The following is a 24,851-nucleotide window of genomic DNA, read 5'->3' on the forward strand; positions in this document are numbered from 1 at the left end:
GTTCCTCTCCCCGCCCGTTGGATTGCACTGATGATGCGAGCCTCCTCTTTTTTGGGGGTAAGGGGGGGGGGGGGGGGTCTTTGGTTCTTTCAGAACAGAGTGTTCTGGTGAGACAAAGGGAACAGGCTCTGTTGACTCTCTGAGCTGAACTACACAGAACAGGGACATTACGTTCACACTGTCACTCTGTCAAGGCCCACAGCTCAGTGCAAGGCCCCAGCCAGCCAGCGCCACAAGAAGACAGCCTGGCTTTTCTCAACTGTGTGCGTCTTCCAGCACAGGAAGTATCCCAACATGCTACTTCCTGTGCTCCCGAACTGCACTGAAGCACAGGGTCAACATCAACAAGCACTTGGGGGATAAGCAAATGTCGACCTCCCCCCAACAAATCACTTGATGAATGCAGTCGCTACGTTCTGAGCAGAGCAATTTAGAGAGAGAGGGGCGTCAGCGGAGGACCAACATGCGTGACTCATTAGCCAATGAACAGCCAGGAAGGGGTCTCGTGCTACTTTTGAATGCTAAAATAAAGCTGATAATGTACAATTTGATTCAAAAATAAAAATCAAAGTACATCACAAACTGTCCATTTTGCTGCAACTCGACAGTGCTGCTTAATCCAGGACCTTACTTCCTGGAACTCTTGAGTAAAAAAACTGGTCCATTGGAGTGAATGGAGATGTTGCGACTCTTCTATATACACGGCTCTGGTTCTGAGGTAGCCATGTCACTTCTGATTTCACCATAGTGCGCTTTAGTCTCGAAGCAGTGATATGCAAAGTCTCCATAGTCCATACTGGCTCAAGCTTTTAGCCAAATCAAGTTCTTCAAGTGGCTTTACGTGAGGGGAGGGATTGCACATATAATGCACACATATTTCTAGAAATACCGCAAATGATACGGGTGGGTATTGTTTAAAAAATGATGATACCAGTACCCTTAAAGTGATTCTTTTTTCAGATGCCACCAGGATAGCCATACTTTTGGGGGAGGTGCTCACAAAACCATACAAACAGTATTTTTTCTAGATCTGTGTACAAAAAGGATTGAATACGGGCAGAGATGGGAAGTAACTAAGTACAAATACTTCATTACTGTACATGTAGGATTTTCAGGTATCTGTACCATAGTGATGTGATAAATCATTGATGACGTCACAGATGATGCCATCAGTGATGTCACTCAAGCAATTGTGATGTCATCATCCGTGTTGTCATTTGAGCAATTGTGATGTCATCAGTGATGTCATAAATCCTTCCTGGCTGAGGCTGTTTGAGACACAACATACAAGTCAGTGTGGTGCAGTGACACATCTGAAGGAATGGCTGTTCAAGCAGGACATGGTGACAGGCGGCTCCATGATGCCGTCTGTGCAGGAGACCTGGACACACTGAGGAGCCTGCTGCAGGAAGACCACTTCAGAAGGCAGATCAATGAGCTGTGTCTGTTTTATGGGTGTTGGTGGAGGACCCCTCTGGGGTACGCAGCCTGGTGGGGTCATGCTGCCTGTGTGGACTACCTGATCACACAGGGAGCACAGGTAGACCTAGCTGCTGAGTATAACAGGACGCCTCTCTACTATGCCGTGTGCCGCGGTCACCTGGACTGTGTCCGGATCCTCCTGGAAGCTGGGGCCGACCCTAACAGAAGCATATACGGCTCATACACCCCTCTCTACATCAGTGCTGCACGCAACCGCCTGGACTGCTTCCACCTGCTGCTCCAGGCTGCTGGCGTTCTGACCCTTGACATGGCTTCTCGCATGCTGGGGATGGTGCTGAATAACAGGTGCAACACGGCCTTCGTCCAGCTGCTGCTGGACCACGGTGCTGACCCGGCCCTGGTGACCACAGAGCAGGCACAGCTGGAGGAGAGGGCGGATCCTGAGGCTTTCAGGGTCTTTCTGGAGGCCAAGAGATGTCCTCTCAGTCTGGCCCACGTGTGTCGGATCCAGATCCGCCAAGTTCTGGGCACACATCGCCTGAACCAAGTCCACTCCCTACCACTAACACAAGTGATGAAGGACTTTGTGCTCCACCAAAACTGACTTGAAGCTTGAAGGGAGTTCGTTTATTTTCATGTCCTAGATTTAGTTCTTCAATGACTGTTGCAAACAAATCCAGGAGCAGAGATTAAATACCATCAGCATAAATACACCACCTGTTTATCTTAATATGACGTGAGGTTCAGTTAGCTTTGCACAGAAACAGCTGGGAGAAATACTTTTTACTTTTATACTTGATTACATTTCAGAGTTTGTAATTTGTTTTACTTTTACTTGATTAAACAAGTTGAATCAGCACTTCTACTTTTACCAGAGTCTTTATTTAGACAAGTAACTGTACTTCTACTTAAAGCAGGACTAAACTAGTGCTGCACGATTTGGGGGAAAGGTGCGATTAGCGATTATGGTGGACAATATTGAGATTTGCAATTGTGATTGCGATATAATAAACAATTGGTATCTAGGGATGTGCGGGCATGAGTTTTTTACGGTATGATAACCTTGGACAAAAATACCACGGTTTCACATATCACAGACTAAAATACATGAAATACCGGTATGTTACAATTTAAAATATATTAAAACAAAAAATAAAACAATTTGAAATAAAATTATCTTTACAAAGAAATAAAACATTGAGACATTTGCCTGTCCCAAACATGTAAAAAAGAAACACCAGACAAATAGAAACTGCACTGTGTTACAGCACATAGAAGATGGCTCAGCAAAGTTGCAAAGTTAGTTACATGTCTGTCCAGTAATACCAATGATACACCCCGTTTATTTATTTTGTAGCGACAGATGGCCTTAAACGCCACACTCACGTGACGCTTCTTGAGAGAGAGGTGAGGTAACGTGCATCTGCAGACTTTACGAGGGACCATGAAGGCGTCATGTGACAGGCTAGTTAGCCTGGAGGTGCTACTGATGGCAGCTGCGACAGTGTTTTGCTGCTATCAACCTGGTTAATCTCGTTATATTCTTCATCACAGCGGGTCATCCCCACTGTGCACTTAATCGTGCACTAGTTCTGCATAAGCACCTGCAGCTCTCTCCTTATTTTACTGACGTTCTCACTAATCACACGGCTGTTTACATGCGTTTCTGAAGGGCTAGCTAGTTATTAGCATAACTTGCCGTTAGCGATCATGGATGTTCTCTCTCTCCCTCTCGGTAAAATAATATGTAACCGTGCTGCACATAACATTACTTATTTGCGGGAGTGCATGGGAGAAGTCTCCCGCTAGTGTTGATGACCAGTGTGATGGCAGAGAAACGTGTGTTTGCTGCGTCGCGTGTAACGTTAGTTTAGAGGAAGCTCTCTCTCACACACACACACACTAAAAAAGACGTGAAAAATAATAATAATCGCACACTTTTTGGGGTTATGTAATCGCACGTGCTGACATCGCGATTGCGATAGCGATTCGATTAATCGTGCAGCACTAGACTAAACCCCCCAGATTTCTTGCAAAACGGTATTCTACTTGATTTGAAAAATAAAACAACCCATAATATCTTCAGTTGATGTAGAATGCAGAGGACATGTAACTGTTTAGTTAAACTTGCATTCCAGGAATATTGCTCTAAAGATAACGTTAGTGGCTCGAGACTGTTTCGTCCTGAAACCCACTCGCTTTGCGCCAGACACAATCGATTTGGGGGTGGAACACGCCAGGATTGGCCAACGCCAACGCCAGTGCCCAGAACGGTCAAATCAAATCATCGACTGAGACGCTATCACCCGCCTCCCAGTATTCTCAGTGTATCCGAGATAGATATCATAGAAAACGTTATGAATATAGCCACGTTATAAACAACAAACTAACGTTGGTGATCCGTATGGAAACAGTGTTACTCGAAATGGTTAAAAGTTCTATCAATTTGGTCATTCAGTGGCGTTTTACTGCCCTGTAACATATTAACTAGCGGCTAATATTAGCCACAGTAGGTGGTTTCCCATGGATAAACAATTCCGGGTTAAAACAATACAGGCAATGGGAAGATTGCGCATGACTCCAGTGGCGCTCCTCTTTGGCAAGAGGAGGGCATCTGCATAGGCTAGGATAGGGGATATCTGACGTCATTGCAGACGTCATACTCGGACTTGACTGACCACAACATAGCTGACGTCATACTAGAACTTGACTGACGTCGGTCGCGGGGTGATCAGGTTATGCATGTGTGGCCTTCTGCTTGAAATTTGGTCTGGAGACCTCACTTCAATCATGAGAGGCCAGTTGGTAGGATTTAACAAACTTTATTTAGCAATCGGCGTGCATGGCAAATACTTTGGCGCATGACTCCATTGGACGGTGGCGCTCCTCTTGAGGCGAGAGGAGGCTAGGATAGGGGATCCCCTCCTCTTGAGGCGAGAGGAGGCTAGGATAGGGGATCCCCCAAAAGGAATACAGGCAATGGGAAGATTGATTTGAGAGGGAGAGTTACAGAGAGCTGGCGGAGGTCTGGAGAGCGTTAGCGTGGCCCCAGACTGCACTGGGACGCATTCACGCATTTAACAGAGTAAGCTAGCTGTGTGTTCACTGCCTCACCTTAATGCAAATGTGCATGACTTGCATCTTATTAACTGCTTAGTGTTTTAACTGTTTGAAGCAGTGTTGGGCAAGTTACTTTCAAAATGTAATATACCGGTACTACATATTACTAGTGACTTTCATCTGAAAGTAATAAGTTACTTTACAATATTACTGTCTGTCTAGAGTAACTCATTACTTACTAAACTACTTTTGCATTACTTTCACCAAAATAACAGCAGTAACAGAATGACATCGCCGCCACTGAACCATGCCCAAAAATCATTTCAACTGTCTTGAAGTCAGTGTAAATTCCCCACAATTCTAAATGTTCTCCTTTTCCTTTGTTACTTTGATCGTGATGTCATCAGTGAGTGATGTCATCAGTGATGTCACTCGAGCAATTGTGATATCATCGGTAATGTGTCCCTTCATAAAGCCTTTCCTTTAGACACACAGTAGCCAGTGAGTAACTGTACTTCTACTTTTAAGAAAATGTGTAATTTTGACTGGAGACGTTTCGATACTACTTGGTACTGGGTACTTCGGTCGATACCTTAAAGTCCCTGTAAACCAAAATCCACAAAAACCTTCTAACTATTAAATTTAGGGTCTTATGTGAGTAATTGTGTGCCTCAGAAAGTAGGAGACATTAGTTTCAACCCAAAGCCCCAAAATCGCCACTTTTCTACAAGGTCTGGATTTCCACTTCCTCATTGAAGATGATTGAAGAGAGCGGTGCGGGCGCTGCTACAATGAATGATCTTATCACGTCATAAGATTTAATCGAATCGCACGCGCGCGCACACTCGCACACCCCCACACACACACACACACCCACACACACACACCCCCACACACACACACACCCCCACACACACACCCCCACACACACACACACACACACACACACACAGCGGCAGTCTCTCTTCCTCGGTCAGTATGCGCCGAGCAACGAGCGAACACACACACACACACTCCATCTCTCTTTCCTTCTCTCTCTCTCTCTCCGTTTCCCTCCCTCTCTCTCTCTCGGAGGAGAAGTCCTGCGCGCACACACACGGGACACGCCCACACAGTCCGCGGGAGAAAAGACAGTCTAAAATCTAATTGATTCTCATGACTTTTGTCATGACTGTCAAACCTAAATTTATACACTTTGCGACGTTCATCATCGTTCAAATTTGGCTGGTGGCTTATTAACATAGATGTGATGAACTCAAAATGCTAAATAATAAAAAATTATTTCTGGTTTCCAGGGACTTTAAAATGTATCAAGTAGCGATACCCAGCCCTAGCAGAGGACTACTGTAGGGTGTAAAACGGTAATGAATCTCCCCAAGGCCGTCTTACTACATACTGTATATTATGTGTCTATGTAATGTAAGTTGAAGTTATGTAAAGCTCCTGCTAAATGGAGGCCCAGTGTAAAGCATCTGTTTTTTGTTTGTAATTACTCTAGATCTTTTTGGGAACTGTTTCAAAATTGGATATCTGAAAAAGACCCTCAAACGCCCAATTTAGAATATAATGATATTAAATTCTGAGTTATAATGAAAGATAAACAAATTGAAATGATGTACAATAGTTTCATTATGGCTAAACAATTTATTCACCGATGTAGATTTCAAAATGCCAGACCCCTGTTCTTAGTATTCATGAATGAGATAATTAACTTTAAGAAAGCCTTGAAATATGTTAAAACCAAACAAGCATGGAGTGTGTACCAAAACATGCATATCTTGATTCCTGCTTAGAACTCTGACTTAATGTTTTTGTTTTATTTATTTTATTTTGTTGTTTATTTGATTGTTTGTTCCAATTTTGTAAATGCTTAGTCTGAATTCTTTGTATACTGTACTGTTTGTTATTGCCAGACTTTGTTTATTGGTGTTCAAATTGATGGGAACCAGTCAATATTTGCATTTGTGACATCCCCTTACAGACAGGTATCCTGACAGGTGACATCCCCTTACAGGCAGGTATCCTGCTAGGTGACATCCCCTTACAGGCAGGTATCCTGACAGGTGACATGCCCTTACAGGCAGGTATCCTGACAGGTGACATGCCCTTACAGGCAGGTATCCTGACAGGTGACATCCCCTTAGGCTGGTTTCACACCGACGACCCAAGCCTTGCCTATGCCTTGCCTTTACCCACGCTTTTTAATAGGCGTCCGTTTTAGTCAACGAGGCTGTGTACACCGGGCGCCTGAGCGTGAACCCTGCGTGTACCCACGCCTTGCCTATGCCTTGCCGATTTTATCGAATAGGCGAGAGTTCTATTTTGAAGCCGACAAGGCGCGTGCAGGCAGACTTCTTCTGTCAAGCCATGAAAGAAAAACGCACAATATCCGTCGGAAATGGAAAAGTCAACTGAATTTCAAAATAAAATGGAGTTTCTACAACAGTATTGAGCAGAGAGAGAGAGCGAGAGAGAGATTGACGGGTGGCTATCACGTGGGGCTTTCTCCCCGTCTCCCTGTCGGCAAACAAATCTTCATGAGAGAGAATAGCGACCGAAGAAGCAAGATGGACAATGTTGTTGTGCCAGCACATATTCTTGCAAGATCACCTCTCTAAAATGTCCGACTATAGTCAGACCTGGTTATACATATCCAGCATCAATAGAACATTAAATATATCAGATTTATTTAACCTAGAGGCTACCCATGACAATTCTGGACAACACGTGAAAAAATACAGTCGGGAGAGAGGAGAGGCGCTTGTGACTCGGCTCCAGGTTCGGCGTGCAAAAGGCGTGCGGTGTGATCACAAAAGCGTGTAACAGGTTCACGCCCAGCTCGGCGTAGGCGTGGGTTGAGGCAAGGCAAGGCGTAGCTTGTCGGTGTGAAACCAGCCTTACAGGCAGGTATCCTGACAGGTGACATGCCCTTACAGGCAGGTATCCTGACAGGTGACATCCCCTTACAGGCAGGTATCCTGACAGGTGACATGCCCTTACAGGCAGGTATCCTGACAGGTGACATCCCCTTACAGGCAGGTATCCTCCTGACAGGAGCTATTTGCTCTGGATAAACCTGCCTGCAACAAAATGTCACGATACAAAGGCGACTCCTGCATCTAACAATCAGGCCCAGTTTTGAATTTAGGACTCGTAGCGGGTTAGCGCGTTCACAAATATGACTGCCAACTATGACAAATCTAATGATCTTCATTCTTCACACAAAGATCGTGATTTGACGAATGACAGGAGGTGTAACTGCATAATATGTTTCATCATAACCGGATCACTTTACAAAAAAAAAAAAAAACACTTTTCTAGTTCCCAGACCTGCTCAGGAACTCTGACAGGATCCATTTAAGAGGTCAAAGGTGATTAAGTGCTCGCATACTATATCCACCAAAAAAACGGCATACTTAATATTATTACGTAACACTCCTCCATCACATATCTCCTATTTCCTTCTTCACCCAAAGCCCGCCTCCCCACCCAAAGCCCGCCTCCCCAGTTCTTCTGAAGACCCACCCTCCATCAGCAGAGACCCCGCCTCCCCATAAAGAATAAAAACTGTCTGCAGGCCGTCGTGCACCAAATGGTAAAAGCTCACTGCCTTTAGTCTGACCTCCACCTGACCTCTAGCCTGGCCGCCCAGCAGGAGGCAGGTTTTCAACCCCAAATGATTTCACTAACCTCACGTCTCAAGTCGTGTCTGGAATATCCATTAGGGGAAGCAGAAATCCCTTTGTTAACGAGACTGTCACAGTGTCACACACTCATATATGCACAGGCATGCGCCAACACACAGCCTTATTAGTCACTCCTGAACACACACACACAGCACTCAACAACGTAAGCTCATTTTTGTTTGTGCAACATCCAGCTATTTAAATAATCCTATTATTACCCTATATTACTATTACTCATAGGTGCAATGACTCAGTTCTGAGAACACTTTGTGTTTCTCAGAACTTTGCCCCCCAGCAGTGAGTTTCTTCAAAAACTACATCACCCAATAATAGCAGGTTTGAGCAGCAGCTTAGTACATTATACAGCATCCAAAAGAAACATAAAACAAAGCTTTTATAGGCGGATGTTGAGTTACCTGGGCAGGCGGCCAAAATCAATAGTATATACGGGGAAATACTGTATACTGTATATACACCTGTGTACACATACAATCTCTTGTTCTCCCTGCCTGACACCAAGTGCCAATGACAAGGCAGATGACTTTATCAGGGGCAGGAGCTGCTCAGTTTGGAAACAGACAATCATCAAAAAGGGGAGGCGCGATATATCGGCAATCATATCGATATCGGCCGATGTTAAGTCTTTTCGGTATCGGGCCGATGAGCAGATGTTATCGGTATTGACCACAATGTTCATATTGAGAGGAAACAATGTGGTAAATGACTAAACCTGCGTTCACACTGACCTATTAAAGTGTTTCGCTGGCATCGAGTTTACATACAATGCAAACGAGCGATTGAGCGTATATTCGCCCGGGAGAAAAATCGCTGGCCGTCCGAGCGACAGAGACAGAGCGATAGGGAGAAAATTCGCTCGTCGCCCGAGATGAAATATCCCAAATTACGCTGGCATCAGTCGCTCGCTGTTCAACGCTGATTGGCTGCCGTGTTGAGAGTGAGTCAAGGATCACACTGGCTTGGAACAAACCGCTGGTTTATTGTGTGGCAACAAACCGCATTGACAGCTAATTGACAGGCTGACAGCTGACATGAAGTGAAGTCTGTACTACCGGTATAGAGCTCGCGTTAGGAGCACGCTGATAGGCTTAGCTTGTAAACAACTACGGTGGCTCGGAGTGGACAAATATCATGACATTGCCTAACGTTACAGCCCCCAGATGTCCGTCAATTATTGTGCCTGTTGACGAGCGATTTAAACAGAGCGACAGAGCGATTCCAAAGGGTTGAATCGAGCGACAGAGAGAAAAATAAATATCTGGGTGTGAACACAGCTTTACAGGTATGGACTTTTTCAAATGTTTTGGAAATAAAGAAAGACGTGACTTTTTTTCAAATTCACAGTGTTTATACATGTGTTGTTTAAGTATGCTCAAAATGTGAGATCAAATCAGAGAAACTTGTTTTTATATAGATCATATCGACATCTGTAATAATGTGTTAATATCGGCTATCGGTATTGGTCAAAATTTTCATATCGGTGCGTCCCTAATCATACATGCTAAACAGCTGACTGAGATCGGGGGGTTTATTACTTTCTTCTTCTTATAGTTCTTATATATTCTGTCACCGTTGGCTGTGAAACCCCATCTCGGAATTTACTATTTTGTGTGCAAACAGCTGAATGTGCAGTGCGGAAACATGCAGAAAATAAACATTTGATAATATTGACATTTTATGTTTACCTTATGCACCTCGTCATCGGTTTCACTACACGTGGCAAGGAGGATTAACGTGAACAGGAACAGGATTTGCATTTGTGACAGCTTAGGGGGGAATCTAGTGTCTGACATCCCCTTACAGGCAGGTAACCTGACAGGTGACATCCCCTTACAGGCAGGTAACCTGACAGGTGACATCCCCTTACAGGCAGGTAACCTGACAGGTGACATCCCCTTACAGGCAGGTAACCTGACAGGTGACATCCCCTTACAGGCAGGTAACCTGACAGGTGACATCCCCTTACAGGCAGGTAACCTGACAGGTGACATCCCCTTACAGGCAGGTAACCTGACAGGTGACATCCCCTTACAGGCAGGTATCCTGACAGGTGACATCCCCTTACAGGCAGGTATCCTGACAGGTGACATCCCCTTACAGGCAGGTAACCTGACAGGTGACATCCCCTTACAGGCAGGTATCCTGACAGGTGACATCCCCTTACAGGCAGGTAACCTGACAGGTGACATCCCCTTACAGGCAGGTAACCTGACAGGTGACATCCCCTTACAGGCAGGTAACCTGACAGGTGACATCCCCTTACAGGCAGGTAACCTGACAGGTGACATCCCCTTACAGGCAGGTAACCTGACAGGTGACATCCCCTTACAGGCAGGTAACCTGACAGGTGACATCCCCTTACAGGCAGGTAACCTGACAGGTGACATCCCCTTACAGGCAGGTAACCTGACAGGTGACATCCCCTTACAGGCAGGTAACCTGACAGGTGACATCCCCTTACAGGCAGGTAACCTGACAGGTGACATGCCCTTACAGGCAGGTAACCTGACAGGTGACATCCCCTTACAGGCAGGTAACCTGACAGGTGACATCCCCTTACAGGCAGGTAACCTGACAGGTGACATCCCCTTACAGGCAGGTAACCTGACAGGTGACATCCCCTTACAGGCAGGTAACCTGACAGGTGACATGCCCTTACAGGCAGGTAACCTGACAGGTGACATCCCCTTACAGGCAGGTAACCTGACAGGTGACATCCCCTTACAGGCAGGTAACCTGACAGGTGACATCCCCTTACAGGCAGGTAACCTGACAGGTGACATCCCCTTACAGGCAGGTAACCTGACAGGTGACATCCCCTTACAGGCAGGTAACCTGACAGGTGACATCCCCTTACAGGCAGGTAACCTGACAGGTGACATCCCCTTACAGGCAGGTATCCTGACAGGTGACATCCCCTTACAGGCAGGTAACCTGACAGGTGACATACCCTTACAGGCAGGTAACCTGACAGGTGACATCCCCTTACAGGCAGGTAACCTGACAGGTGACATCCCCTTACAGGCAGGTAACCTGACAGGTGACATCCCCTTACAGGCAGGTAACCTGACAGGTGACATCGCCTTACAGGCAGGTAACCTGACAGGTGACATCCCCTTACAGGCAGGTAACCTGACAGGTGACATCGCCTTACAGGCAGGTATCCTGACAGGTGACATCCCCTTACAGGCAGGTAACCTGACAGGTGACATCCCCTTACAGGCAGGTAACCTGACAGGTGACATCCCCTTACAGGCAGGTAACCTGACAGGTGACATCCCCTTACAGGCAGGTAACCTGACAGGTGACATCCCCTTACAGGCAGGTAACCTGACAGGTGACATCGCCTTACAGGCAGGTAACCTGACAGGTGACATCCCCTTACAGGCAGGTAACCTGACAGGTGACATCCCCTTACAGGCAGGTAACCTGACAGGTGACATCCCCTTACAGGCAGGTAACCTGACAGGTGACATCCCCTTACAGGCAGGTAACCTGACAGGTGACATCCCCTTACAGGCAGGTAACCTGACAGGTGACATCCCCTTACAGGCAGGTATCCTGACAGGTGACATCCCCTTACAGGCAGGTAACCTGACAGGTGACATCCCCTTACAGGCAGGTAACCTGACAGGTGACATCCCCTTACAGGCAGGTAACCTGACAGGTGACATCCCCTTACAGGCAGGTAACCTGACAGGTGACATCCCCTTACAGGCAGGTAACCTGACAGGTGACATCCCCTTACAGGCAGGTAACCTGACAGGTGACATCCCCTTACAGGCAGGTAACCTGACAGGTGACATCCCCTTACAGGCAGGTAACCTGACAGCCGGGGGTATTTGCTCTAGTTAAACGTACCTCCGCTCAGACCAAATGTGATGACACAATGGCAACTCCAGCATCTACCATCAGTGACTCATTTTTGCTTTTTTAGTCAAATTCTCAATATTAGCCCTCGGCTCTTCACACCTGAACGGCTCAGTTTAAATCCGACTGTGTGTCTGGTAGTGGAGCACAGTCAAGAAAGAGAACGCAGACTTAAACTACACACTCCACTCCACTCTCCGGCAGCCTTCCAATGGGGCTCGACCCAGAGGGAAATCTTTCTACCTGAACGAGTGAAACACAGGAGAAAGGTTATCGCGAACCATAAACAAATCTGTTCACTTCCTTCCTGCGGGTCAAAATAGACCAGCGCCGTGAATGTCATTTCCCACGTCTCCGATCCTATTCCTGCTATTTATTATTACCAAGTAATGCCTCAAGTATTCTTGCACCTCTATCCTTATCCGTCTATATAGGCTTTTCACCTCGGGCGCATGCAACTGCACAGTGGAAGGGCATATATGAGCTTTTGTCAGTCCGTGACTTTATGATAAATAGGTTCTCATAGCATGATGTGCAGAGGAGCTCGAGGAGAATCAGATGAAGCAGCCAACATCTAAAGTGACACCATTAGCCAGTAGCCACCATCGTACTCATAGCTTTCATCCCAGGCTCACTAACATCGGTGGCATGAGTTTATTATACTCATCCAGACAACGGACACCACCAGACTCAAGCAGGTGGGTTCGTGTAGCCTTGCTCTGAGTATAAGCTTAATTTATTGACGACGACATCAGCCAAAAGCATTTTCTACTACACATTTCCATTGACGTCTCCATAATGAAATATCTCCTGCATGGGCCTGTGCAAATGTTAGATGGGCCTTGATTGACCGCAATACCTTGATTTAAGTAGCCTGTTAAATCAACAGCTATAGGTCAATACTGCCCGAGAGGAAAAGAGTTGCCACTGGCCACATATCCATTCTCTCATAGGGCATGGGCAACCATTAACACAAAGGTGAGTCAACTCTGACCTTCAGGCGGTGATCATCATAAATCAACACACCCACCACCAGTATAAACTATGACTTTCAGTCAGAGAAGCAAGAAGGCACGCTTATTCTCTTATTAAAGGGGGACCTATCCTCTTACAGCGTACGTACGTAAGTTTGATGCTACTAGGATGAACACAATGTATGAATTTACCTCATAAAGATTGGGTTTTGAACAAATTGATAGCTGATCAATTTGTTCAAAACCCAATTTTTATGTTTTGGGGTGGCCTTACACACACGCAGCATCGTTGGTTCTGCACGATTAGCACCAATACAGTAAACACTGCTGCTGCTGCTGCTGCTGCCTGGCCGCCCTCTGCGTGAGATGCAATCGGGTATTCATTCCAGTCATGCCTGTGTGATGGATGTGAGGTTTTTCCGAGTCATGCAAGAACACCGGCATTCCTCGGCAATGTACAGGAGGGAAGATGGGCCAAAAGGCACGAATCTCCCTCCCTCCCTCCTCACCCTCTCTCTCTGTATGAAGCTGGGCTATCCCCAGGCTTCCCCCGGCCGGGAAAGCCATGGTGGTGCCGCTGGTGTCAGCGGAGGTAACAAAAAAAACAAAAAACATGTGTGGATAATCATTTGTTTGGATACAATGTATCGGATAGTATCGGATACATTGTATCCGACACATGAAGTGCGCTTACCTGTGTTGGCTACATTTGCAGCATCGGACGAGTGGTTGGGTAGACCATTCGAGTAAGTGCACTCCAAGCCCAGTACCGCATAGATGACGAGTCCACGTAGCAATAGATTCACTACCTTGTGGATGGTGTAACTCATGGTTGGAAATGAGTTGAAATCGAATAAGTCGTATCCGTGGAGCGGTGGCAGAAAGAAGGAAGGGGGATTGGGGGGTGGGGGGGGGGTTCAATCCCGGAAAATGTAAATTATCTCAGGCCAGTCACCAGATTTCAGTAACAAAATGTGTCGTGTCCAAAAAAGGTGGTGGGGGGGGGGGGGGAGCAGTAGGCTTCACTAGTTTTGTGGAAAAGCCTAACCTACCGGCGAACACACACCAGAGGCTGTCATTGTCATCGCTACAGTAACGTACCTTGGGAGTAACAGTGGGAAAACATCTAAATTGACATCTAAAGTTGTGATAAAGGTCATCAGGAAGCCAATTAGTTTCTAAGACGAAAAAAAACTCGTGCGGGTTGGCTGGCTGTTCCAGCGGGGGTGTCTCAAACGTCAAGCGAGCCCCCCCATGCCTCTGACATCTGATTTTACAACATTAAACACGTCACTTCACCTGGAAGAACAGCTGGTCTGTCTGTCTGCTGGTGAATATCGAGAGAGCTTAGGGCAAAGCGCACATGCAGACGATTTGTGAAGGAACCCCCTTTATCCAAAACAAACACACACACAAAAACAGCAGGCAACAAACCCCTCGAGGGTCTTGCTACCGTGGGGATCCGTGTATAGGGGCTATCAACCGCAAAGTGCCGTATTATTAAATCCTTATGTAGGCCTGCTGTGAGTTGGAACAAAATAGTCTCTGTACTTCCACGTACAGTATGCAAACACCGGCGATAGCTTCAGCATATTGAGCACGGCAGCAGCACGCAGTGGTGTCCCGTAGGTCCGCCTCTTCGCACGAAAGTAGCAAATCCCGGTGCATCGAAAAATACACAAGATTCACGTCTCTTTAATCCCTCTGCGACCTATATTATCACACGCACGTCGCGACATCCGCCTACTTTCTACATGAAGTTTCCAGTCAGGGTTTTTGTCATGGCGCGGTGCGATACCGTGTCCTCCTGTCTGGCTGGCTGGCTGTCTGTCTGTCACATCAACCGGCTGTGATGCGGAGAGAGAGAGGGAAGGGGAGAGAGAGCTCCAGCCTCGATCGGTTGGGGCGGAAGTCAGCTATGCAAAGTCTCTTGACACCGGGAGGGGGGACGGGACATTCATGTCGCACCCCCCTTTGCTGCTACACTACCGGCGTCGACACCGCAGGGATTTGTTGTTCCTGCGGGGGTTCATTCTCTGCGTGGTTTGTCGGGCATCGCATCCCCTGGCTGGCACGGCTCAGTGGCACCGGCTTAACGTTAGTTAGTTCCTGGTCGAGGTGAACAACACTCTGTGGTCACGGAGGTCTATCTATGTATGGTCTTCAGGAACCGCATCCAAAGCGGAGGAATGTCCACCCAGAAGTTTGTGAGGGGTGTCTAGCTGTCTGTTTTTGTGGTCACGGTGACGCGGATGCTCTTCTCATCCCCGGCTCATTGTTCTCCACTTCCCCTCACCGGGCCACAGCCAAGTTTTCCTCCTTGATGAGCGCAGCCATTGGCCAGAGCGTCCCAACATGGCAGAGTGTGATTGGCTGCGCCGCACATCACTTTTGTCCGTTTTGAACGTGCGAAGCGCGGGTGTTGGTGTGTGTGTGTGTTAGTATGTAATTCAATTAAAGGGTAATACCGGTGTTTTTGCTTTATTTTTAATCTAGGATGCCTTTCTATCTTTTCTTCCTGGGTTGTCTGCGGTAGTTATTTTCCTACCAGAAGAAGACTTCAAAGTTGGGGGGGGGGGAGGGGGGTCCTCTTTATGTATCATTTTGAACAGACACCCAGTTCATAAATGCTGCAATTTGCATGAAAATATTTGAGATGATCACTTTTAACACTATGGTATGAATGATAATGATAATTATGGGCGATGAGGATGATGTATATATCCTCGTATGTAATCTCATTACTTACCAATACTGTGGCTATTAAAGTGAATCTGAATTATTTATGCCCCCCCCCCTCCCCCAATGTAGGCCTATACCCCCAGTGTGTATTATTGTTACGGTCCTGCAGTAAACATGAAAGTTGAATTTGTTTTTTTACTTTTGATTAGGCTAGAGAGACACTATAACCCAGTGATACTCAACCCGAGGCTCTAGAGCCACATGCGGCTCCTTTATGGGCGGTTGTGGCTCTTTTCATCCTACTTTAAAAAGAAAACTGTCAGCCAAATTAATCTCAGGTAGGGCAAGGTTAGATTGTGGCTCTTACAGAAGTATCTTTTGCCAATGTGGCTCCTGAGTAGGGCAAGGTTGAGTACCACTGCTATAACCAAAACAGACATGACGCACTGAACGACTGGGCATATGCAGATCATCTGCAGATCCTGCGTCGTACAGGAGCTTGGCAACCAGTTGGATGTGGGAAACACACAAAACCAAAACACAGTTTTTGGTTTTATGTGTGTGTTATTGTTGTTTTCATTTCAATGTGCCCAAGTTGAGTGACTTCATAATATGAAGTTCATACGATACAGCATCAACACACACATTAGCTATGTTACACCCTGCTTAGGCCTACTGTCAATCCACGGACACCCACAGGAAGAAATGAATGTCTCTGTCAGGAAATAAGGAACAAGGAAATTAGTAATTATGCCTGAAAATGAAAAACACGTTATACAGGATATGTTCGCCAGAAGCCGGGACAGCGATTAATTTCAAGGCAGGCGTGCATGACACCTTAAACATATTTTTAAGAGTGTTAAATGGTGATAAAGATAAAATCCATACAGCATGCACTATAAACTTATTGGGGGAAATGTGAACTAGGAGTAGACAGTAGTAAATGGTAAATCTAAATTACATGGTTTTGGGCTCAAAATACAAGCTGAAATATGCACCAGCTTTGAACTTAATTATAGGAGATAAACATATAGAACAAAAGACAGAGGTGAAGTTATTGGGATTAATTATTGATAACAGAATGTCGTGGAACAGCTCCATTGATCAGAAGGTGATCAAAATGGGCAGAGGCATGGCAGTAGTAAGACACTGTAAAAAATGTATGCCCAGATACCTGATCAAACAATTAACTCAGGCGCTAGTTCTGTCACATCTAGATTGCGGTGCAGTCATCTGGTCCAATACAACACAAAGTAATTTGAACAAGCTACAAGTAGCCCAAAACAAAGCAGCTGGTATAGCTCTGAATTGTCCATATAGAACAGGTGGCACGGCAATGCATAATCAACTCGCCTGGTTAAATGTCAAAAGTAAGTTACATTACTCACTTGTGTCTTTCATTAAAAATATTACGTGACATAAAATCCCAGAAGTATTAAGTATAATAAACTAACATTCTTTTCAGATGAACATCAGCACTATGTACTCAGCAGCATCAGAGGAACATCAGCACTGTACTCAGCAGGCATCAGAGGGTGGATTTAGGCTGCCTCCATGCAGAACAAATGTAATAAAAGGAACGGTTCACTACAGAGCAATGGTGGCATGGAATTAATTACCAAGCTTTTTAGTATCAAATAGTAACAGAAGTTGCTTTAACAAAAAATTAAAGATGTATCTATTTACATATGGGATACTCTGAAAACAATTAAGTGCTTCTCACTGGTGAATTGAGCGATCTTATGATCCCAAAGGTAAGGAGAGTTATGTTTTTGTCTCTCCACTTTTCTTTCTGTATTATTTTTTTAAGTTTTCTTCAACTAAGAAGTAAATAATAGAGCTACTGTATGTATGAATGTTATGAAAGTGTATTGTCTGTATTGTGTTTAAGATGAAAAAGTTGTTTGAAAGTATGGTATGAGGACCCCAGGAAGAATAGCTACTGCATATTTGCTGTATCTAATCGTGGATCCAAATAAATAAACAATAAACACCAGCATTCTCTTTCAAAACCAGGAGCTCCCAAAGTCTATGTTCAGGGCCGGGGCCACATGCAGAATGAAGTAGAAATTCCTCACACTATTAACCCATTGATACCTGATGCAGCATTTGTGTGTGTATCCCTTTGTTAACGCGGTTCGCGTTCTTAAAGGGATACACACACAAATGAGGGATATACACGCAAATGCTGCATCAGGTATCAATGGGTTAATTGGGTGTTAGCAGAGTGCGAGAAAGTGAGAGAAACGATGACCAATTAGTTCATAGGTTTCACTATCCCCACTGCTTCTCTCCAATTACAGCAGACTGTTTCTTTTCAAATGAGGGTGTAGTTCAAGAAGCCGCTGCTACCCCAAATAGATACAAAGTATACTGGACCACAGATGCCAGGTTGGTAAAGAGCTTTTATCTGAGGAACCTGCATCAGAGAACATTTCTGTTGTTGGACATGATTTGCACGGTTTACACTGGAGGCGAGGGGAGCCTGAAACCTCAGATCAAGATTTACATTCCTACAGTCCTCACTGTCCAAACCTCAAATGAATTAACAATGAAATTATTATACTTTATTTTTGCTGGAGAGCCCCATGGACCCCTTTGGTCCCTGGCACCAAGTTTGGAAAAAACTGGGCCTTTTCACACAGCACATTCTTAGCCTTGGGTTAACACTGGGCTAACAGTTGGCCAGGGGTTATCTTAAACCCTGTTCACACGCCAGACATTTAACCCATGGATAACTCTTAGCCCACGGCTAAGCGCTGTGTGAAAAGCCCTTCAGCTCTTGTCGATTATTATGAGGTGGACAGCAATCATGGAAATGCTAACTAGAATCTAGACTTCTGCTTTAACCCATTGATACCTGATGCAGCATTTGCGTGTACATCCCTCATTTGTGTATATTTGGGGATACACACACAAATGAGACAACTAAGACCGCGAACAGACCGGGATACACACACAACCGGGATACACACACAAATAAGACCGCGAACCGCGTCTTAAAGGGATACACACACAAATGCTGCATCAGGTATCAATGGGTTAAGTGCCATCTGTTCATTCATTCATAGCATCAGCGATTCAATTCTATGTCATAAAGCCATGGTTTTAGAAGACACATTTCTGGAAAACCTAGAGTCATCATGAGGAAAAGGATAAGGTTATCACTTGTAGAAAAAGTGTTAATTTTAAGATACCAGTTTGTGAACATGTCCTGTGTTTCATCTCCTGTAAACTGTACAATAAGTACAGTATGTTTTAGGCTTTAAGTGAAAGACAGCTTCATCTGCTAAACAAATATTCTGCTTGCCTTACTAGAGGTACTGTATATCCATACATACATTTTCTCATATTGCTTCTCAAATATTATTCTTAGGATTTCTTCTGAGGCTCTTCTTAAAGCAGTGATACTCAACTTGCGGCCCGGGGGCCAGATGTGGCCCGCGACAGGGTGCAGAGTGGCCCCCCGACCATTTCCTAATAATTTCACGTTAGTTTTCATTGTGAATTAGAATCTAATTCACAATAAAAAAATAACGTGAAATAAAGTTTGGCTGAGCTCCAGCTAAATTGTCAAATACCACCGTCTGCTCGCTACCCAGGCACCTATGTGTACTTAACCTAACTAACTTAACATAACTAACTATCACAAACAACTATCACAATGTGCACAACATTCTCAGACTAAACTCCGGCTGACATCCCAAAACCCTACAATCCGCTACAGAAAAATGTATATTGTTTGGTTATTAACTGGCCCCTGGCCTCCTATCGTTTCACGAAAGTGTCCCCCGGGCAAAGCAAGTTGAGTATCCTTGTCTTAAAATATTGAAGTTACACCTAAAAAATCAACAAAATGTTTATTTCTATTGACTTAAAATCAACACATGAAAAATGACTACTTAATTGCATACAATTGTAATCTGGCACACTGGAGTGGGTGGAGCTTAGATAAAAAGCACAGACGGATGCGTCCTCGTAGCCGTGTCATTTGACATGTAATGAGATCACATCAAACAATGTGCCGCTGTCTGTCCTAAGGGCTAAGGGTGGCACCGAAGTAGATGGCAACCCGACACTGCTATCTACAAGAACTCTTTTAGCGATGGCCAGCTTCACGCTGATGATGGACATAAGCAGTGTCAGGGGTAACTCATTACAAAACTAACATATTACATGTAATATATTACTTTTAGCAGTAACCCAGTAATATAACTTATTACTTATAGGATTTCAGTAATATTATACCAGTTACTTTGTCAAGTAACTCAAGTTACAAATTGAGTTACATTTTATGAAATCAAAGGACACATTTAAAAATATACAATCATTCCCTAATCAAACTGTGTGTTTTTATGCAAATAACCACGATAGATGACAATAACAAAAGGAAAAGACTCTGAAGAAGACGCTGCTCGCGTCGAAACGTCAGTTTTTGTACCGTATTAAATTTGTTTGCCAATGATTTCGTGCGCTGCAGTCATCTCTACCTTTCCAGTATTCTGTCCTCGTCTGAGAGCACCGACCTCCCCTTGTGGAGGGGCTGTAGCGCAAGAGATTCCTTCTACAAAGGAAAAGAACAACATTCAGAATTTTGGATTGTTTACACACCGACTTCAAGGCGGTTGAAATTAGTTTTCAGGATGGTTCCGGGGCAGCGATGTCATTCTGCTGCTGCTGTTGTTTTGGTGGAAGTAATGCAAAAGGAGTGTAATAAGTAACGAGTTACTCTACGCAGACAGTAATATTGTAAAGTAACGTATTACTTTTAAATGAAAGTAACTAGTAATATGTAGTATATTACATTTTGAAAGTAACTTGCCCAACACTGGACATAAGGCACATGCAATGCAACACATCAGCCACCAGGAGGGACCAGTGTTTGCAGGTGAACTATAATAGAGAAGGTAACGGGGGTGGCTTCAGGAGGAACAGGAGGTGCGTGGCTGATAAAAGAGTCAGACGTGGGGGAGTCCTGGTGAACAGGTGGTAGATGTAGAGGGGAGGAACCATCATGAGAGACTGCGAGGGACGAAAGAGACGAGCAGCATAATTCGATACGAGCTCCCACAGAGGGGGCAGCGGGGAGGAACGGCAGCCAACAAACGAGGCAGGCATGCAGCAGATGCTTGAGGAAGACTGCGGGGGCCGACGATCAAGTGCCTCAATGCTGCTGCGACACAGTGTACCTGTCACCCATTCTGCCCGCTCAGGTTTGACGCCTGTGTGCAGAGCTGGTTCCATGTGTGTTACAGTACGCCCTGTCCAAATATTTACCCTCGCACCTAAGTGGAGTGATAGTCTCTTAATGGGCATGCACGATTAAAACACGCACGCACCGCAGTGACATCAAATAAACCTGCGAAAAACAAATTCAATGTGAGAGTCTTGGTTTGATACAGAGTGCTGGAAGATAGAAGAAAAGGACAGGCAGGTCATGAATAAATGTGGACAAAACGGTTTATTTCAGTTCGAAACTCAGTTGTGTTATTTGAGCGGTGTAACGGCCATTTGCTGTGCAAAAGACAGATACTGGCATTGATTGGCAAACAATACATTAACATGAATACAAAGACAAAACTGCATTTGAATGCATTCCCATCAACGGTCACACATTATAATGCAAAAAAATGGATTGTACAAAATACGGATTGCAATAATAAATTAGGGCTGCGTAAATTAAATATAAAAGATAAGACATCAAATAAATGTTCATAAAGTAGCCAAATAAATACTGGGATTTCTGGGCTAATTCTTGCCAGGAGAATGCAGTTTGTTAATATTTCATTTACGTAGAAATATACAGCAGCCTTAAAAATGTATCAGTACAGTACAGTAGTGACAGATGAATTCAGCTTATGGCGTTTGACTATTTCTCTCAACGCGCTGGTGCAGGACAGCGCTTCAGAGTCACCTTCTCACTCATCTTCTCACTCACCAGCGATAGCACCATCTAATAGTGTTATAACAAGCGCCAGCTAGAGCATAAAGGAATTGCAACAAGATCTAATTAACACTTCATTAACCGAGCTCTAAGGCATCAGCGTTGTTCTCGTGGCACGCCGCTACGCTACGCTACCACAATACAATTACTGCTCCATGCAACTCCTCTCCTAATGAGCTTCTCAGCTGATCCAAGCACTGGTGCATCTCATGTTACTTGCAGGGCATATGGCTTAGGTAGGGCTAGCTTAGCCTCGCTCGTCTGCAGGCTATACTTACATACTGTGTAATAGCTCATAACACGATACAGGGTATACACTATTTATACAGGGTATACACTATTTATGGGGCATGCGTGCTGAGGTGGGATTCGTTTTTTTTTTTTTTTTTTTTTGCTTGACCTCCTGCGAGACAAATTGATGCAGCATGGAATACGTGTTATTTCTTGGTTATTCCCATGTGTCTGGCTGACTGGCACGTTATTCCCACGTGTCCGGCTGACTGGCATGTCTTGATAGATGATGGATGTCGTTGGCGTGGGTATGGCGTGGCAAAGCGTTTTTTTTTTTTTTTTTTTTGCGGTGTCTCAGTCTTTATGCCCCCCGAGTCGCACGTCACGTCTCCCCCGCATTACCCACAATGCTCCGGGGGCTCAGATGGCCGTGGCAAACAGGAAGATCTGGATGAGCGGCATGACCTTCAGGGTGGAGAGGTCGGCGAGGACGGCCTGTCGGTGTGGTTGTCAAACAAAACGCAAATCACAAACCCAAATTTGTCATCAACATTTGCACCCCACCCCCACCCGCAACCTTACCTATCCACCTTATTTCTAGCGGCCATGATGCCTATGCGTTTTTCTTCCAGTGTGATCCTACCAGCCTTGTTGCTGACAGCTTGACACCCGTCTGGGCGAACGGAGCAAATCACTAATCAGGTCCAGCTGGGCAAAAATCTCGTCGATAAATATCCCTTTAGTGCATTCATGGGTAATCATCGCCTGCTGTGGTTAATATTAGCCGCTATTAGTTATGTTACATGGCAGTAAAACGCCACTGAATGACCAAATTGATACAACTTTGAACCATTTCGGGCAAAACCATTTCCATACGCGTTGGTTAGTTGTTTATAACGTGGCTGGCTATATTTCTAACGTTCTATCTATCTATCTCTGCACACTGAAAATACTGGGAGGCGGGCCATACATCTGATCTGTCGATGATTTGATTAGACAGTTCTGGCCGTTGGCGTTGGCCAATCCTGGCGTGTTCCACCCCCAAATCGATTGTGTTCTGGCCCAAAGCGAGTGGCTTCTAGGACGAACAGGCTCTCTGAGCCGCGCGCCACTAACGTTATTTTAGAGCAGCGCAGTAAATACAATATTCCTGGAACGGGAGTTTAACGAAACAGTTACATGTCCTCTGCATTCTACATCAAATAAAGACATTACCGTTTGTTTTATTTCGGTATGTTACATGCTTATTGGCCAAGTTATGTTCAATTCAGCCAGGGTACAAGGGAGTGTAGGCGGTCATCTTTTCAAATCAAGTAGAATACCGTTTTAGGAAATGGCCAAGCTGCAACAATAAGTCACGTTAAACCGGAACTTGTACCCCCAATTATTTGTACAGCGGGGCATTCAAAAATAAGGTGGATAGGACTTATAGGACTAGAAAGCGCCCCCCACCCACCACCCACCACAGTGAAGCACATGCATATTGACTGATCATGCAGGATCCAGACACACACAGGGATATGCTGTTCCACCCACCCTGGCCTTTTGGGATTGGCGGAGAGATTAAATGTAGGGACTCGATCATGTTTAGAGAGAGGGGGTGTAATATTTCAACGCTGGGCCCGGGGGCCGCTAAAAATAAAGAGAAGGAGCAGCGTGTTATGATATCTCCTCTCTCCGACCCGGCCAGGTGCTACATGAGCAGGCAAATAGTGGTGGCCAGCATCTTACAGCGTCCAGGGCAGCTTGACGCCCCCCCTGTGCGCCACATCGTGGATTAACCCCCCCCTCAGAGGGAGGAGGGAAGGAGAGAGAGGCATCGTATGGCTTACTCTCTCTCCCCAGTCATATGATAAGGAGAGAGAGTCATGATATGGCTTACTCTCTCTCCCAGTCATATGATCGCTGGGACCACAGTATGGGAGCTGGTGCGCTCTATACAATACGAGACACGAGTCTCATGTGTCCAAGGCACGCACGAGAATGACACCAGCAGTTACTGTAATAATGCTACAGGAATGACCGTGCAGAACCTGCATGTTCTCTCAGTATTAAGCGACTCGTCGCGCCAAGTCTGCTATGCATGATGGCATCTTTGAATGTTATTCGACACGAGTCCGTGCAATAAAATGTCTTTTGAATCGTATGCGGTGGTCAATGGTTGGTCCATGTTAAAGAGCATGGAGCAGGGTCATTATTTGACTAAATGTATACTTAACCTTGTCCCTAGGTCCATTTGAAAAGTTAATGCAGGATTAAAAAAAAAAAACACGTGGAAAAAAAAATATGGAGAAAAACACCTTCCTTTTTGAGAAGGAAATAACAGGCTTTTATTTTGTTAAGGCAGAGCCTGCTACGTCACAGTGGGGAGTGGCTCCCGCGGGCGCGTCTCCCTCTCCCCTCCCACTGTAATTAGCGTCCGTCAATTCCATGGTCAAATCAGTTACATTTCAGGACAGCTAAGTCAGGTACGTACGCTAGTCAAAGTCAGTCAGTTAGTCGGTCGGTCAGTTGGTAGGTTAATCACTAGTTAGTTTTTAGTATATAGTTAGTCAGTCATATAGTCAGTAGCTGTAGTAAGTCGTCGTCAGTGAGCTTTGGGTAACGCTAGCTCAGTTGTTAGCTTCTAAATTATTTTCTTCGTTTTTATTTGTTTTCTTTATTTCTTTCTCGTTCAAGAAGAGGCGAAACTTCACTGGTGCATCGGCAACGAAAAAGGGGTCTCTAACCTGCCCGATGCTCTTTAAGCCAACAGACACATAATGGGCGTGATATACCAACAGCGCTGTCTGGAGGCCCCGGGAGGTGTTGGTGGTGGTTGGTGGAACAGGGTCCTGGGTTAAGGGAGGTGTTGGTGGTGGTTGGTGGAACAGGGTCCTGGGTTAAGGGAGGTGTTGGTGGTGGTTGGTGGAACAGGGTCCTGGGTTAAGGGAGGTGTTGGTG

General features: G+C 45.3%; 2 protein-coding genes across 3 annotated transcripts in view; both read right to left on the reverse strand.

Moving 5' to 3' along the window:
- The window catches only part of stim2b (stromal interaction molecule 2b), a 111,348-nt gene extending 96,333 nt beyond the window's left edge, over nt 1-15,015 (reverse strand). For both annotated transcript variants that reach the window (XM_083640449.1, XM_083640448.1), the window contains exon 1: nt 13,746-15,015. In XM_083640449.1, coding sequence (XP_083496575.1) covers nt 13,746-13,881 — 136 coding nt within the window. In that variant the 5' untranslated portion in view covers nt 13,882-15,015. The remainder of the gene's footprint in view (nt 1-13,745) is intronic.
- A 7,313-nt stretch (nt 15,016-22,328) lies between these two features.
- The window catches only part of tbc1d19 (TBC1 domain family, member 19), a gene marked incomplete at both ends in the record, with an annotated part of 35,801 nt that continues 33,278 nt past the window's right edge, over nt 22,329-24,851 (reverse strand). The window contains one exon of the mRNA XM_083640203.1: nt 22,329-22,403. Coding sequence (XP_083496329.1) covers nt 22,329-22,403 — 75 coding nt within the window. The remainder of the gene's footprint in view (nt 22,404-24,851) is intronic.

This window comes from Poromitra crassiceps (genome assembly GCF_964638095.1).
Source record: "Poromitra crassiceps genome assembly, chromosome: 7".
NCBI lineage: Eukaryota > Metazoa > Chordata > Actinopteri > Beryciformes > Melamphaidae > Poromitra > Poromitra crassiceps.